At 43.2% G+C, this 13,006-nt stretch overlaps 1 protein-coding gene across 12 annotated transcripts in view; it reads right to left on the bottom strand.

Annotated features, from left to right (window-relative positions):
• DGKG (diacylglycerol kinase gamma) overlaps positions 1-13,006 on the bottom strand; it is a 227,318-nt gene that overhangs the window by 182,475 nt on the left and 31,837 nt on the right. For 11 of the 12 annotated variants that reach the window (XR_005237244.2, XR_012095538.1, XM_073023376.1 and 8 more), the window contains exon 2: positions 2,222-2,536. Coding sequence is in view for 10 of the 12 variants with exons in the window: in XM_073023376.1 (XP_072879477.1) it covers positions 2,222-2,288 (67 nt within the window). In the remaining 2 variants the exon portion in view is untranslated. Of the gene's footprint in view, positions 1-2,221; positions 2,537-9,799; positions 10,365-13,006 lie in introns of those variants that run through there. The other variant, XM_037988477.2, reaches the window with a different exon arrangement.

Here is a 13,006-nt window from a genome sequence, read left to right as displayed (position 1 = left end):
GCTATGGAGTGACCCCTCATTTCCACTCAAATCCCATCACACACCCTTCTGGCGCCCGCAGGACATATTGCTTAGAGAGCAGGATTCCCCAGGATGGGGTCCTACTTTCCTTTCTAGTTCTTCCCCCAACACTACTGATACCACCACCAACACAAGCTCTGGGATCCCAGCCTGGGAGTTTCTTGCAGTTATTGGAAGCTCCTATGATGTCCTCCTCGCTGCCCTGCCCTTGCCCAAGCCACGTCCTCTGCCCAGAACACCCTTCTCCCTCCCTCCCCTACAGTTCCTGGAGTCTGGAAACAATGCGTGCATCAGGAAGCCTCCCATTAGGCTGAGCTGGGCCTTCTCCTTCCATGCTGCCCACTTCTGGGCCTTCTCCTCCCACGCTGCCCACTTCTGAGCACCGGCTATACTGCAACACCCTTGCTTGAGTTCTGTTTGTCTTCCTCTGTGAGGCAGTGATCTCTTTGAGGGCAGGAACTGTGTCTCATTTATTGCTGGATCCCTGGAGCCTGGCACATAGGAAGGCATAGTGGATGTGTTATCACCATCTCAAAATCAACATTCCCAAACATTCCCCATCAGCCCTGCATCCTGATGTCATTTTCTACAGATTCAGTCTGCAAGGTATCTTTGATGACTTTCTTTTGTTCTATATGTGTTGATGGTATTTCCACCACAGTTTCCCATGAATTAGCATTTGTTCATGGCCACCCTCACCATCTTAGCCTAGCTCTTTGGCTCAGACCAGGTTTCCTCCAAAGGATCCTGCCCAATTCCCTGGCCTGGAAACTGCCTGATCCAAGCCACCCTGCATACAGTCTCCAGATTCCTGGCTCTAAATTTTGCCCACACTTTGACACGCAAGGCCCAAGGCCTCCTGCTATCCCCATGCCCCCTTATGTCCTCCTCATTCTCTGCGCCTTCTCATCATCCAGCCTAGAAGCTCTCCTTAACCATCCCTGCACACCACAGGAATGCATAGTGGGTGTGTTATTGCCATCTCAAAATCAACATTCTTAAACATTCCTTTTGCTTCCATCGTTCCCCTTCCATCTACTGCTCACATTTTAAACCTCTTTCCTCCATGGAGTTTATCCAGCTAAATGCTCTGTTATCGGTTCAACTGTGCCCCAAACCTCATATTTATGTGTTAAAGTTCTATCCCTCAATAACTCAGGATGTAACCTTATTTGGGTGGTTGCAGATGTAATTAGTTAAGATGAAGTCATGACTGAATAGGGGTGTCCAGGCCAATAGGGTTGTGTGCCTAGGAAAGGGGGATCTTTGGACACAGAGATATGCACACGGGGAGAATGTCATGTGAGGGCATGCAGGGAGAATATGGCCATCCACAAGCCGAAAACACAGCCCTGGGATGGATCCCTTCTCCACAACTCTCAGAAGGAGCCAGCACCACTGACTCCTTGATTGTGGATTGAACCAAGTAGCAAAGTGTAATACAACCCCCATACCAGTTTCCCTTGGTTTTTGATTCCCTTCTCGTTTCCATGCTTAGTTTAGCCAGCTCTACCAGAGCTGTTTGCCTGCAGCCTTTAAGCTGTTCTCTGTGTCACGAGCACATTTCTGATTCCCTAAAAAGATTCTGATTCCTCAAGGGTAGGCATCCCCTTTGTGCTTCTTCTTTTTCTTCCTTCCTGGGAAGGCCTTCCCTTCCCAGAACAAAGTCAAGAAAGAAACACACATCAGCATTCAGCATCTTACTGCAAGAAGGCCTTGGTTCCAAATGCAGGAATATATTACAGTAAACAATTGAGTAACGTAGCCATGCAGCATGCAGCCCTTCAATACTATGCTCTAAAGAGGCTTTAATGATGTGAGAAAATACATACGATACATTAGGTGGGAAATGCAGGCTTAACGAAGGGTGTATACAGTGTGAGCTCAACAGTGCAAGGCAGTATGCACAGCAGGGAAGTGCTCTAAGATGTTTGTAGTGTTGTCAGGGATTTTTAACCTACTCTATTTTTTTCTATGTATATTCCAAATTTCTGTGGTGAGCACGTAGCATTTACTGAGCCTAAAGATAATTGTGTTTTTATGTTAAATACACTAATTCTGTGTTTATAAGGAAATATAAGCCATCAGGCCCGATATCGTTCTTTGTGGCTTTGCAATGATAATATTATTGGGCTTTCCAGAAATGATGTCTCCAGCCAAGAAGAAATCCTGGCCCAGGTCTTTCCATGCATTTACTCACATTCTGAATATTTCTGCAGCTGGTCAAATTCTTCTGGAGTGAGGGAGACCCACCGTTCTTCACCCATTTTTAAACTTGGCGTGAGTGGCTAAAGGGCAGGGATGGAGTTTTGTTTGCTAGGCTGAAGTGGAGGCCCAGCCAAGGGCTTGGCTCATTGCAGATTTGCGATGTAAGTCTTTCAGGAGACTTCTGGGAGCGCTCAAGTGTACACAGCAGCAGCAGGCACCTCTCAGAAGATGAGACAAGATCTCTGCTGTTCCTTAGGCAACATCCTCCTGTCTGTATTCAAGGTAAATTCAGAAATCCTGGCTCTTCCTAGGTAGAAGCAAAAAAGACATTGTAAATGAGAGTGTTAAAAAAAAAAGGCCCGAATTTTCTTTGCTGAAAGATCTACAGGGAACAATGGTTCCATGGTTCTCAAGGATGGTTCTCCTCTTAGAGAGGTCTGAAGAGGGGATAATGACAGTTGTCTGGCTGGGGGTGAGTGTTGAGGGGCAAGCTGTGGCCTGTATGAATAGGTGGGCCATACTACTCAGCTCTGGGAAAAGTTCAATGTGTCACATGAGAGGTGGTATTAGGGCTGCCTAAGGGCATCCTCAGGGCATAAAAATGCCTTAGGCTCTTGGGTGCCTCATGAGTAATTACAGGAACAGGAGCCTATGCAGCCATTCTCTCCTCCACTGATTTCCAAATTCCACCATGATAGCTCTGGTGAGCCATTTGGAATACCCACAAGACTGGCTAACATCTAGTGACTGAAGCAATTCTCTGTCCTCTTAGAGTCATAAAAAAGGGAGTTAGAGGGATGAGCTGCTGGCCTCAATGAGGCAGGGAAATGGGGATGGATTCAAAAAAACACTGAGTATCATTTCCTTTGAGCCTCTCGTACTGTGGGTCATTAAATCAGTTTTGTGGTTGTGAAATTGATGTAATGAGTCACAACAAGCATGCAAATACATGAAACGGAATAGGATAGAATGAGATGGAGTTGAAAATGCTAAAGTGCATCTACCATAGTAAGGGGACGTATTATGTCATAGACTTTTCCTTCAGCTATACACCCATGGTTATACTGATCATATTGTGAAGTGTCTTTCTTATTCTCAGTTGAGGTTACAAACATGGTTGGGAAGCCACCAACCTAAAAAGGTGAGAAATAAAGACCAATTGAAACACACGCTCTAATGCTGCCAAAGAACAAGCCCAGTTTTAATAAAACAGGATCCATCCTGTGGCCAACTGCAAGGCAAGTCTGGGGTACCTGGAGCATATGAGCAGTGCTGGATGAGATGACCAAGTTGGGAGGCATATATGGACCATTCTCTGGGGAAGTGTGTAGACTGGTTGTTTTGGACCTGGAGAGTAAACTAGAGCTGAGGGAAGATGCCGGAGAGAGAGAGAGAGATTCTAGCTGTATAAAGAAGACCTTCCATTAACCAGAATGCATGGCAAGGAAATGAGATACCCACATTCCTGGGGACATTAAGTTCTAGTTTCTCTCCTTGAAAGTCCAACTTTCTCCTTAATCCAGCCAGCTCGACTCTGCTCCTTGGCGCTTGCTGCTGTCAAGGTCATCAGTGACCTAGTTGCCAAATCCAACAGGCACCTTTCAGTCCTTCCTCACCTCCTTTCTCTCTCTGCAGTCTTTGCTATGGCAGAAAACTTCCACCTTGAAACTCTCTTATCTTTCTGGGTGTTTCTTCTCAGTCTCCTTCAGCCTCTTCTTTTGCCATCTTTAAATATTGAAATGTTTCCACAGCAAAGACATAGAATCAGCCTAAAGGTCTATCAATGGAAGACTGGATAAAGGAAATGTGGTACATACACACCATGGAACACTACACAGCCATAAAAAAGAACGAGATCCTGTTCCTTGCAGCAGCATGGATGGAGCTGGAGGACATTATCCTAAGTGAACGAATGCAGGAACAGAAATCCAGATACAGCACATCTTCACTTATAAGTGGGAGCTGAACACTGAGAACACAGGGATACAAAGAAAGGAACAATAGGTCCTGGGGCCTACTTGAAGGTGGAGGATGGGAGGAGGGAGAGAACTGAAAAACCACCTACTGGATACTATGCTTATTACCTGAGTGACAAAATAATCTGTTCACCAAACCCCCGTGACATGTGATTTACCTATATAACAAACCTGCACACATACCCCTGAACCTAAAATAAAAGTTAAAGAAAAAATTGGTGCTTCCAAAATTCGGTCCTCAGCCCTCTTCTCACTCTACATCCCTTCCCTGATGGATCTCGTCCACCTCCAAGTTTTAATGACCCCCTGCATCTTGCGGCAGCCCTGAGCTCTCTCCTTGGTCTGAATCTGAATATTCAGATATTCAGATGTCTTAATCCAGATCTGAATATCCAATCATCTACTGTGACTCCCTTCTGTGTCCCAAACCATCCCTGATCTGCACCTTCCAGTGTCCCCAGCCGCTTGGGTTATGCCCAAGAGAAACCAGTGCCCAGGTCAGAGGCAGGAGGCTCAGCTAAGCTCCTCCCCTTTTCTCTCCTGCTAAACCTAGGCACTAGCCCCAGAGTTTGACTGTCCACTGTGTGCTCCTTTTTGTCCATCACACCATCTCTGGCATTAACTCAGACCTTCCTTATCCCTTGCCTGGCCTTTGACAGCAGCCACCTGCTGCTCTCCCTGCCTTGCACTTTGTTCTCCCCTTGCTCTGCTCTCTAAATTGCCAACCAGATCACATCTCTCTCGGTAATAAAATTCTTCAGTAGTTTCTACTGCTTGTAGAATAAGATGTAATCTTCTTTTCATGAAACACAAAGCTCTTTATGATCTGGCTCCTGATGATCAATTTAGTATGAAAGTGAGGAGTATCCTTTAGAAATCTTTGCCATCATGCCAGGGAATCTAGCATTGGCACCACTGTCACCACTGCTGCTGCTGCTGCTGCTATCAATGAATGGACATGTACTTTACACTGTGCTATATGCTTTATATACATTATCTAATTTAGTCCTCTTAATAACATGTAAATTCAATACTGCTCTCTCTGTTTTGCAGATGAGAAAAAAAATGAGGCTAGGTGTTTAGTAAACACGGTGAGAAGAAAGAAGGAGCCACCAGTGCTTCTGTTTAAGAATGCCTCCTGCTGGGTGCGGCGGTGGCTCATGCCTGTAATCCCAGCACTTTGGGAGGCTGAGGTGGGCAGATCATGAGGTCAGGAGATCGAGATCATCCTGGTCAACATGGTGAAACCCTGTCTCTAATAAAAATACAAAAATTAGCTGGGTGTGGTCGGGCGTGGTGGCTCATGCCTGTAATCCCAGCACTTTGGGAGGCCGAGGTGGGCAGATCACAAGGTCAGGAGATCGAGACCAACCTGGCTAACACAGTGAAACCCCGTCTCTACTAAAAATAGAAAAAAAAAAAGAAAAAAAAGCCAGGCGTGGTGGCAGGAGCCTGTAGTCCTAGCTACTGGGGAGGCTGAGGCCGAAGAATGGCATGAACCCGGGAGGCAGAGCTTGCAGTGAACCGAGATCACGCTACTGCACTCCAGCCTGGGCGACAGAGCGAGACTCTGTCTCAAAATAAATAAATAAATAAATAAATAAATAAATAAATAAATAAATGAAAAAAAAAAAAGAAAAAGAAAAAAGGAAATGATTAAACCATTCACACTTAATGTGGTATGTTTGACCTGGCTTCTGTCATCCTGGCCAACATGGTGAAATCCCATCCCTACTAAAAATACAAAAATTAGCCGGGCATGGTGGCGCATGCCTGTAATCCCAGCTACTCAGAAGGCTGAGGGAGGAGAATCGCTTGAACCAGGGAGTTGGAGGTTGCAGTGAGCCAAGACTGCACCACTGCACTCCAGTCTGGCAACAGAGTGAAAGTCTGTCAAAAAAAAAAAAAAAAAAAGAATGCCTCCATGGCCTGGGCATTCTGCACACCTTCAGAAGCACAGAGGGAGATCTAAGAGGACGCAGAGGCACATTGCATGACAGAACAACACTGAACTAAAACCAGAAGGCACAGAATTTGAATCTGGGCTCTACCCTCTTCTGAGCTATTTCACCCTAGACATATTTTTCATCTCTTGAACTTTGGTTTCTTCATCTAAAATATGAAGGTATTAATTAAAAGGCTTACTGGGTTGGTGTTAGGATGAAGTGGGTTAATATATGCAAAAACCATAAAAACAAGATCCCCACCTGGTGCAATGCCTGCACATAGCAAAGACTCAATAAATCATTGTTATTATCATCCAGTTACAAATACAACATGTAGCAATATGACTTAAACGATCAGCTGAATAAAAGAAACAAACAAAATAACCCCATTAAAAAGTGGGTAAAGGGCACAAACAGACTCTTATCAAAAGAAGACAATACAAGTGGCCAAGAAACATGAACAAATGCTCAACATTGCTAATCATCAGAGAAATGCAAATCAAAACCAAGACTATTATTAAAAAGACAAGCAATAACAGATGCTGGTGAGGCTTTGGAGAAAAGGGAATGCCTACACATTGCTGCTGGGAATGTAAATTAGTTCAGTCACTGTGGAAAGCAGATTGATTTCTCAGATAACTTAAAACAGACCTCCCATGCAATGCAGCAATCCCATTAGTGGGTATACATCCAAACAAAAATAAGTAGTTCCACAAAAAAGACACATGCACTCATGTGTTCATTACAGCACTATTCATAGTAGCAAAGACACGGAATCACCCTGGGTGCTCATCAGTGATGGATTGGATAAAGAAAATGTAGTACACATATACTATACAATACTACACAGCTGTAAAAAAAGAATGCAATCGTGTCCTTTGCAGCAACATGGATGCAGCTTGAGGCCATTATCCTACACGAATTAACACAGGAATAGAAAATACCAAATAAAAATACCAAATACCAAATAGAAAATACGTGAAAACCAAATACCACATGTTCTTACTTATAAGTGGGAACTAAACATTGGGTACATATGGACATAAATATGGAAATAATAGACACTGGGGATTACTAGAGGGGCGAGGGGGAAAGGAGCAAAGGTTGAAAAACTGAAAAATTGGATACTATGCTCACTACCTGGGTGATCGGATCATTCATACCCCAAACATCAACATCGTGCAATGTACTCAGGTAACAAACCTGCCCCTGTACCCGCTGAATAATAGTTGAAATTTTAAAAAATCAGCTGACAGTAGTCAAGTAGAAAGTGTCTAGCGTGGTGCCACAGGTTTCGGAACTTGATCTGATGCTGCTCCAGGTTGTTGTAATATTGTAATTACTCATCAAACTCTTATCCACTAGTTTTAGCATCCACTAATGATTCTTGCCTGGATTAATTATTACAATGATATTGATTTTCTAATTCCATCATTCCCTCTGTATTTGTTAGTTAGGAGTCTGTTGTAAGTAAGAGCTTTCCCTTCTTGTTATTTATATCAATTTATATGTATATTATAAAGATAAATTATAAATATATAAAGAATATATATGTGTGTATAAAAACTGCATTTATATATAATATATATTTATTTTCATGGATTCTTATTTTATTCTGTGGATTACAAATCTGTTGCTACCTCAAATTGTTCCAGATTTGATCAGTGGAAACTCAGTCAAGGTGGTGATTTGTTCTTTAGATATATCTCAATCATTTTTTGAGCACATCTTTATTTTCTAGCTCTACAAAGTGTTTCAGCCTCATCTCGAACTTCCTCAACCCAAGTGCTAAAATCAGTCATTTCTCTAAGGAGTTCCTTTAGTGAAGAATGACATTTGAAGCCAAGGCTTGGATACCAGGTATGCTCATTGCTGCTGAGGTGTCATTGCTTCTAGGCCCTATCAAGGACAGAGCTAGAAAATAGATATGTGTACTGGGCATGGTGGCTCACGTCTATGATCCCAGCACTTTTGGAGGCCGAGGCGGAAGGATCACTTGAGCCCAGGAGTTTGAGACCAGCCTGGCCTACATGGTGAAACTCTGTCTCTATTAAAAATACAAAAATTAGCTGGGTGTGGTGGTGCGTGCCTGTAGTCCCAGCTACTCAGGAGGCTGAGACAGGAGAATTGCTCAAACCTGGGAGGTGGGGGTTGGATGTTGCAGTGAGCCGAGATCGTGCCACTGCACTCCAGCGTGGGTGACAGAGTGAGACACTGTCTAAAAAAAAAAATACGTACACAGATATACACACACACACATTCCTCATCTCTCTCTCTCTCTGTTAAATACCTTGAGTTCACACTTTCACCTCCACCTTCAGTTCAACATTACAAAGCCAATTGTAGCCTTCCCTTCCTTCCGTATTTTTTAACTTTCTTCTCTAACAAGCTTTGTTTCCATCATCTACAACATACTTATTTGCTTAATACACAGAAAGTAGTTCCAGAATTGCTTGTCCACACCTCTGTGAAAAACAAAATAGACTTCAAGATCTGTTTACAGTACCATTGTTTTCAGGCAACAGCATACCCTCAAAATACTACTCTCAAAAGTTATGTAGGTTAGTTCTTTCTCACTCCCATCAGTTTCTGTTTGTATTTCATTTTAGGGTGTTTTCTTCATATACACTGATTCTTTTTCAGTACGGTTCCAAATTCAAAACTATAGAAAGATATATTCAGCCAGGCGTTGGTGGCTCACCCCTGTAATCCCAGCATTTGGGAGGCTGAACCAGGCAGATTGCTTGAGCCCAGGAGTTCTAGACCAGCTTGAGCAATAAGGCAAAACCCCATCTGTACAAAAAATACAAACAAACAAAAAAATTCGCCAGGCATGGTGGTGCGCATCTGTGGTCCCAGATACCCAGGAGGCTGAGGTGGGAGGATCACCTGAGCCTGAGGGATCAAGGTTGTGGTGAACTATAATTGCACCACTACACTCCAGCCTGAGCAGCAGAATGGGATCCTTTCTTAAAACAAAAACAACAAAAACAAAAACAAAAAGACATACTGAAAGAAGTATCCTTCATTCCTCTTACTCTGTTCCCAGCTCCTCTTTTCTATTTTATTCCCACTCAACCTTATAGTATCTAGTTTATACTTCCTGTGTTTATTTTTGCACATGTGAGAAGATAATGAATATCTTATTTCCCCTTTTCCTCCTCCTCCTTCTTCTTCTTCTTCTTCTTTTTTTTTTTTTTTTTTTTGAGACATGGTTTCTCTCTGTCTCATGCTGGAGAGCAGTAGTGGAATCACAGCTCACAGCAGCCTTGAACTCCTGGGTCAAGCAATTCTCCCACTTCAGCAGCCCCCTCCCGGCCCTCCCGGTAGAGTAGCTGTGATGTATGCCACTATGATCTACTAATTTTTTTTTTTTAACTCTTTGTAGAGACAGTGTCTCACTGTGTTGCCCAGGCTAATCTTGAATTCCTGGGCTCAAGTGATCCACCTGCCTCGGCCTCCTAAAGTGCTGAGATTATATGTGAATGTTTGTGCCTGGCTTCCCTTTCTTTCTAATACAAAAGGTAGCACGTTATAGATCATTATCTGCACATTGTTTTTTCACTAATCAATACACCCTATGAATCACACCATACCTGTCCATAGAGATCTTTCTCATTTAGAATTAAATTGGATTCTGACACTTACCTCCTTAATATCCTTCAGAGGCCTCCCTTGGCCTCCAGGCAAAAAAGGACTGTCTCCTTAGCTAGTTCCACAAGGTTCTTTACCTGTGGTAATAACTCACCTCCCCGTTCTCACCCCCATTACCTCCTCCCCCACACTCCACCTTCCAGCCAAATCTATCTTCTGTCTACTGTTAGCACTAGCAAAGTGCCTGGATGTGGGAGGACCCCATAAGCCTTATGGACTGACAAATACATCATGCATTTGATCTACTTGAAATGCCCTTTACTCCTCCCTTCCTATGACAAATCTCTACTCATCTCTTTGGATCCGGGTTAAAAGGTCACTTCTTTTCTACAGCTTTTTGAAATTCTTTGAGCAAATTTGCCTATTCTCCCAGCTGTGTTCCACAGAATTCTATATATTCCTCTATTGTGGTAGTTGACGATTCCTTGTGGGAGACAGACACCCAAACAGCTATTAATAATTAACACACAAGCTGGCAAGAGAAGTGGTGCAGATATGCGCAGAGATTTATGGAGTCCTGTAATGTGTCTGAAGCAGGCACAAGGAATCAGGAAAAGCTTCCTGAAGGAGCTGATATTCCTGCTGAGGAGGGGTGATGAGGTAATGTGGTATACACTGCTATCACTCAACAAATATTCATATTATCATTATCATGATTGTTCCGTTGTAGCTCAGTGCTTGACTTCACAATGGAAAGAGCTATACCATTCTTCTTTTTTTTTCTTGAGATGGAGTCTTGCTCTGCACGATCTCAGCTCACTGCAACCTCCACCTCCTGGGTTCAAGCGATTCTCCTGTCTCAGCCTCCCGAGTAGCTGGGATTACAGGAGCCTGCCACCATGCCCAGCTAATTTTTGTATTTTTTGTAGAGACGAGGTTTCACCATGTTGGCCAGGCTGGTCTCGAACTCCTGACCCCAGGTGATCTGCCTGCCTCGGCCTCCCACAGTGCTGGGATTACAGGCATGAGCCACTGCGCCTGGCCTTACACCATTCTTTACTTCCTTCAAGAAAAGTTAGGGGCCTAAAACACTGCCTGACTTTCCAGGTGGTATCCCACGGGACAGCCCGCCTCTGGCTTCTGCCCTTTGATGAAGGTGACAGCTGATACCCAGGAGGGCTTTCTGTAGCTCGCAAAGCTCGGCACTTCCCTTGCAAAGCTCGGCACTTCCCTCAGCAGCCCGCTCGGTCACTCCCCTCTCAGAGGCTCTTTGCAGTATGAACAATCTTCTTATTACCACCCCAAGCATCTTTTCTGACAGAAAAAGTTGAATAGGATTTTCTAAATAAAACTCAGATTGGATATTGTCTGACTTGGCTAGGAGAAGAGTATTTTATGTCTCTACAGCTATGTCACTCTGAGCAATTGCTTCAGCTCCTTTGGCCTCAGTTTCCTTGTCTATAAAATGAGGGGGTGGGAATAATGGTTTCTAATGCATTTTCTAGCTCTGCAATTTTATATACTAGATCAAATTCTATTTGTTCTGTACAGATGTCAGCATGGAAATCACAAGTCAGGAGGAAGAAGGCAAATTCAATGAGTATTGAATTGCACCCTGGGTCTCTCTATTCATTTGAATGAATCAGCCATACCCAATTATCCAGGAACAAACACCTCCTCATCTCCTCTTTGCTCTCCTAAAAACATTAATTCATGAATATGACATCAGATTGGAGAAGCCTATTTATGTGCATTTGAAGGTTTATTACAAAGCCATAATGAGTACATTTTCATAAGGGAAGAAAGACTAAAAGCTACAAAGACAAAAACCCCTCTCTTCTCAGACTTGTGGAAAGTCACAACTTGACAAGTGCCCCATCTTTGGCTTTTACTCCTACTGTTCCTTCTTCAACCCTGTAATTCTTATGCAGCCTTTGGAGTTTAGTTCAAGTTGTACCTAAAGATGCCCTCTTTAATTGCCCAGATGTGGCTGGGCATATCCTCTCTGCTCTCCAGTAGCACTTTGGGCTTTTCTCCATTATGACGTTTGCTGAGTGCATGTACTTACCACCTCTCTTCCCTACAGGATTCTGAACTCCTTTAGGGCAGAAAGAATGTCCTGTCCACTTTGTAGCCCTAGCAATTACAAGATTTCTAAGAGCTCATTTTTTTGACACTAGAAAAATGATTCTCAACCTTTTTTTGACCAAGATCATTTTCACGGAGTCAAAGATCCTACCACATCTATTTACATGTCCCTATAGAGGAAGAACTGGGTGATAAAAAGAATTCAGGAGGAACAAAAGACACAAGTTGCAGTACAGTTGTTGATAATATTGTTTATGAGTCACTTAATTTACCATAAAATATACATCAATACTTACATTTTAATATTAAAATATAATGACCTACACAAGTATAGGCTATCAGGGTTATAAAGTTATAACAGATATAAACTTACAATCAAGTTTCTTTATTATGTTTAATCTGATAGTATTTTGTAAGTTACATAAGTTGCTTGAATTTATCAATGAACTGTCACTATTGTGGTCATCGGTTACACTGGTGGTCCCCCAAACCATGCTTCCTGATACTTATGCCCTTTCTAGTTTCTTCCCTTGAGTCTGGGCTGCACCTGTAACTAGCCTTAACCAAGATAGTGCATTACAAGTGGTGCTGTGTCAGTGTCAAGCATAAGCCTTGAGAAGACCTGGCAGCTCCCACTTCTGTGTTCCTAAGGGCACTGAACTGCCATGTAAGAAGTTCAGCCATTTTGCTGGATAGATCACATAGAGACCACGTGGAGAGGTCACATGGATGAAGGGAGATCTAACATTACAGAGAGGAGAACTGAGCAACTCAGCTGATGACAAGAACTGAAGCCCAAGATGGAAGACCCCAGCCAAGCCACTCCAGCCAGCACCCAGTCATCTAAGTCTCATCCTAGCTGTGTTGTGGGACAAGAAGTCGTTTGAGATTTAACAGCCTTAGCAGACATCACATGTGGAGCAGAGATAACCCGCCCCCACTCAGCCTGGTCTGGACTCCCAATGCACAGAAACACAGACTAATAACATAAATGTGGAGCAACAACATTTTGAGGTAGTTACGTAATCATAGATAACCAAGACAACTACACAAGCACTTTTAGCGGCAGGTTATGCATGTGTCTATTTAGCAACAGAATCTGCATGATTCATGCTTGAACTGCAACTTACTCATGTCTTAAAATCTAGTAATTGGAAAATTATAGGCTAAAAA

This window comes from Chlorocebus sabaeus, chromosome 15 (assembly GCF_047675955.1).
Source record: "Chlorocebus sabaeus isolate Y175 chromosome 15, mChlSab1.0.hap1, whole genome shotgun sequence".
NCBI lineage: Eukaryota > Metazoa > Chordata > Mammalia > Primates > Cercopithecidae > Chlorocebus > Chlorocebus sabaeus.
The sequence above is the reverse complement of the archived record's forward strand: the minus strand, read 5'-3'. Positions and strand labels throughout refer to the sequence as shown.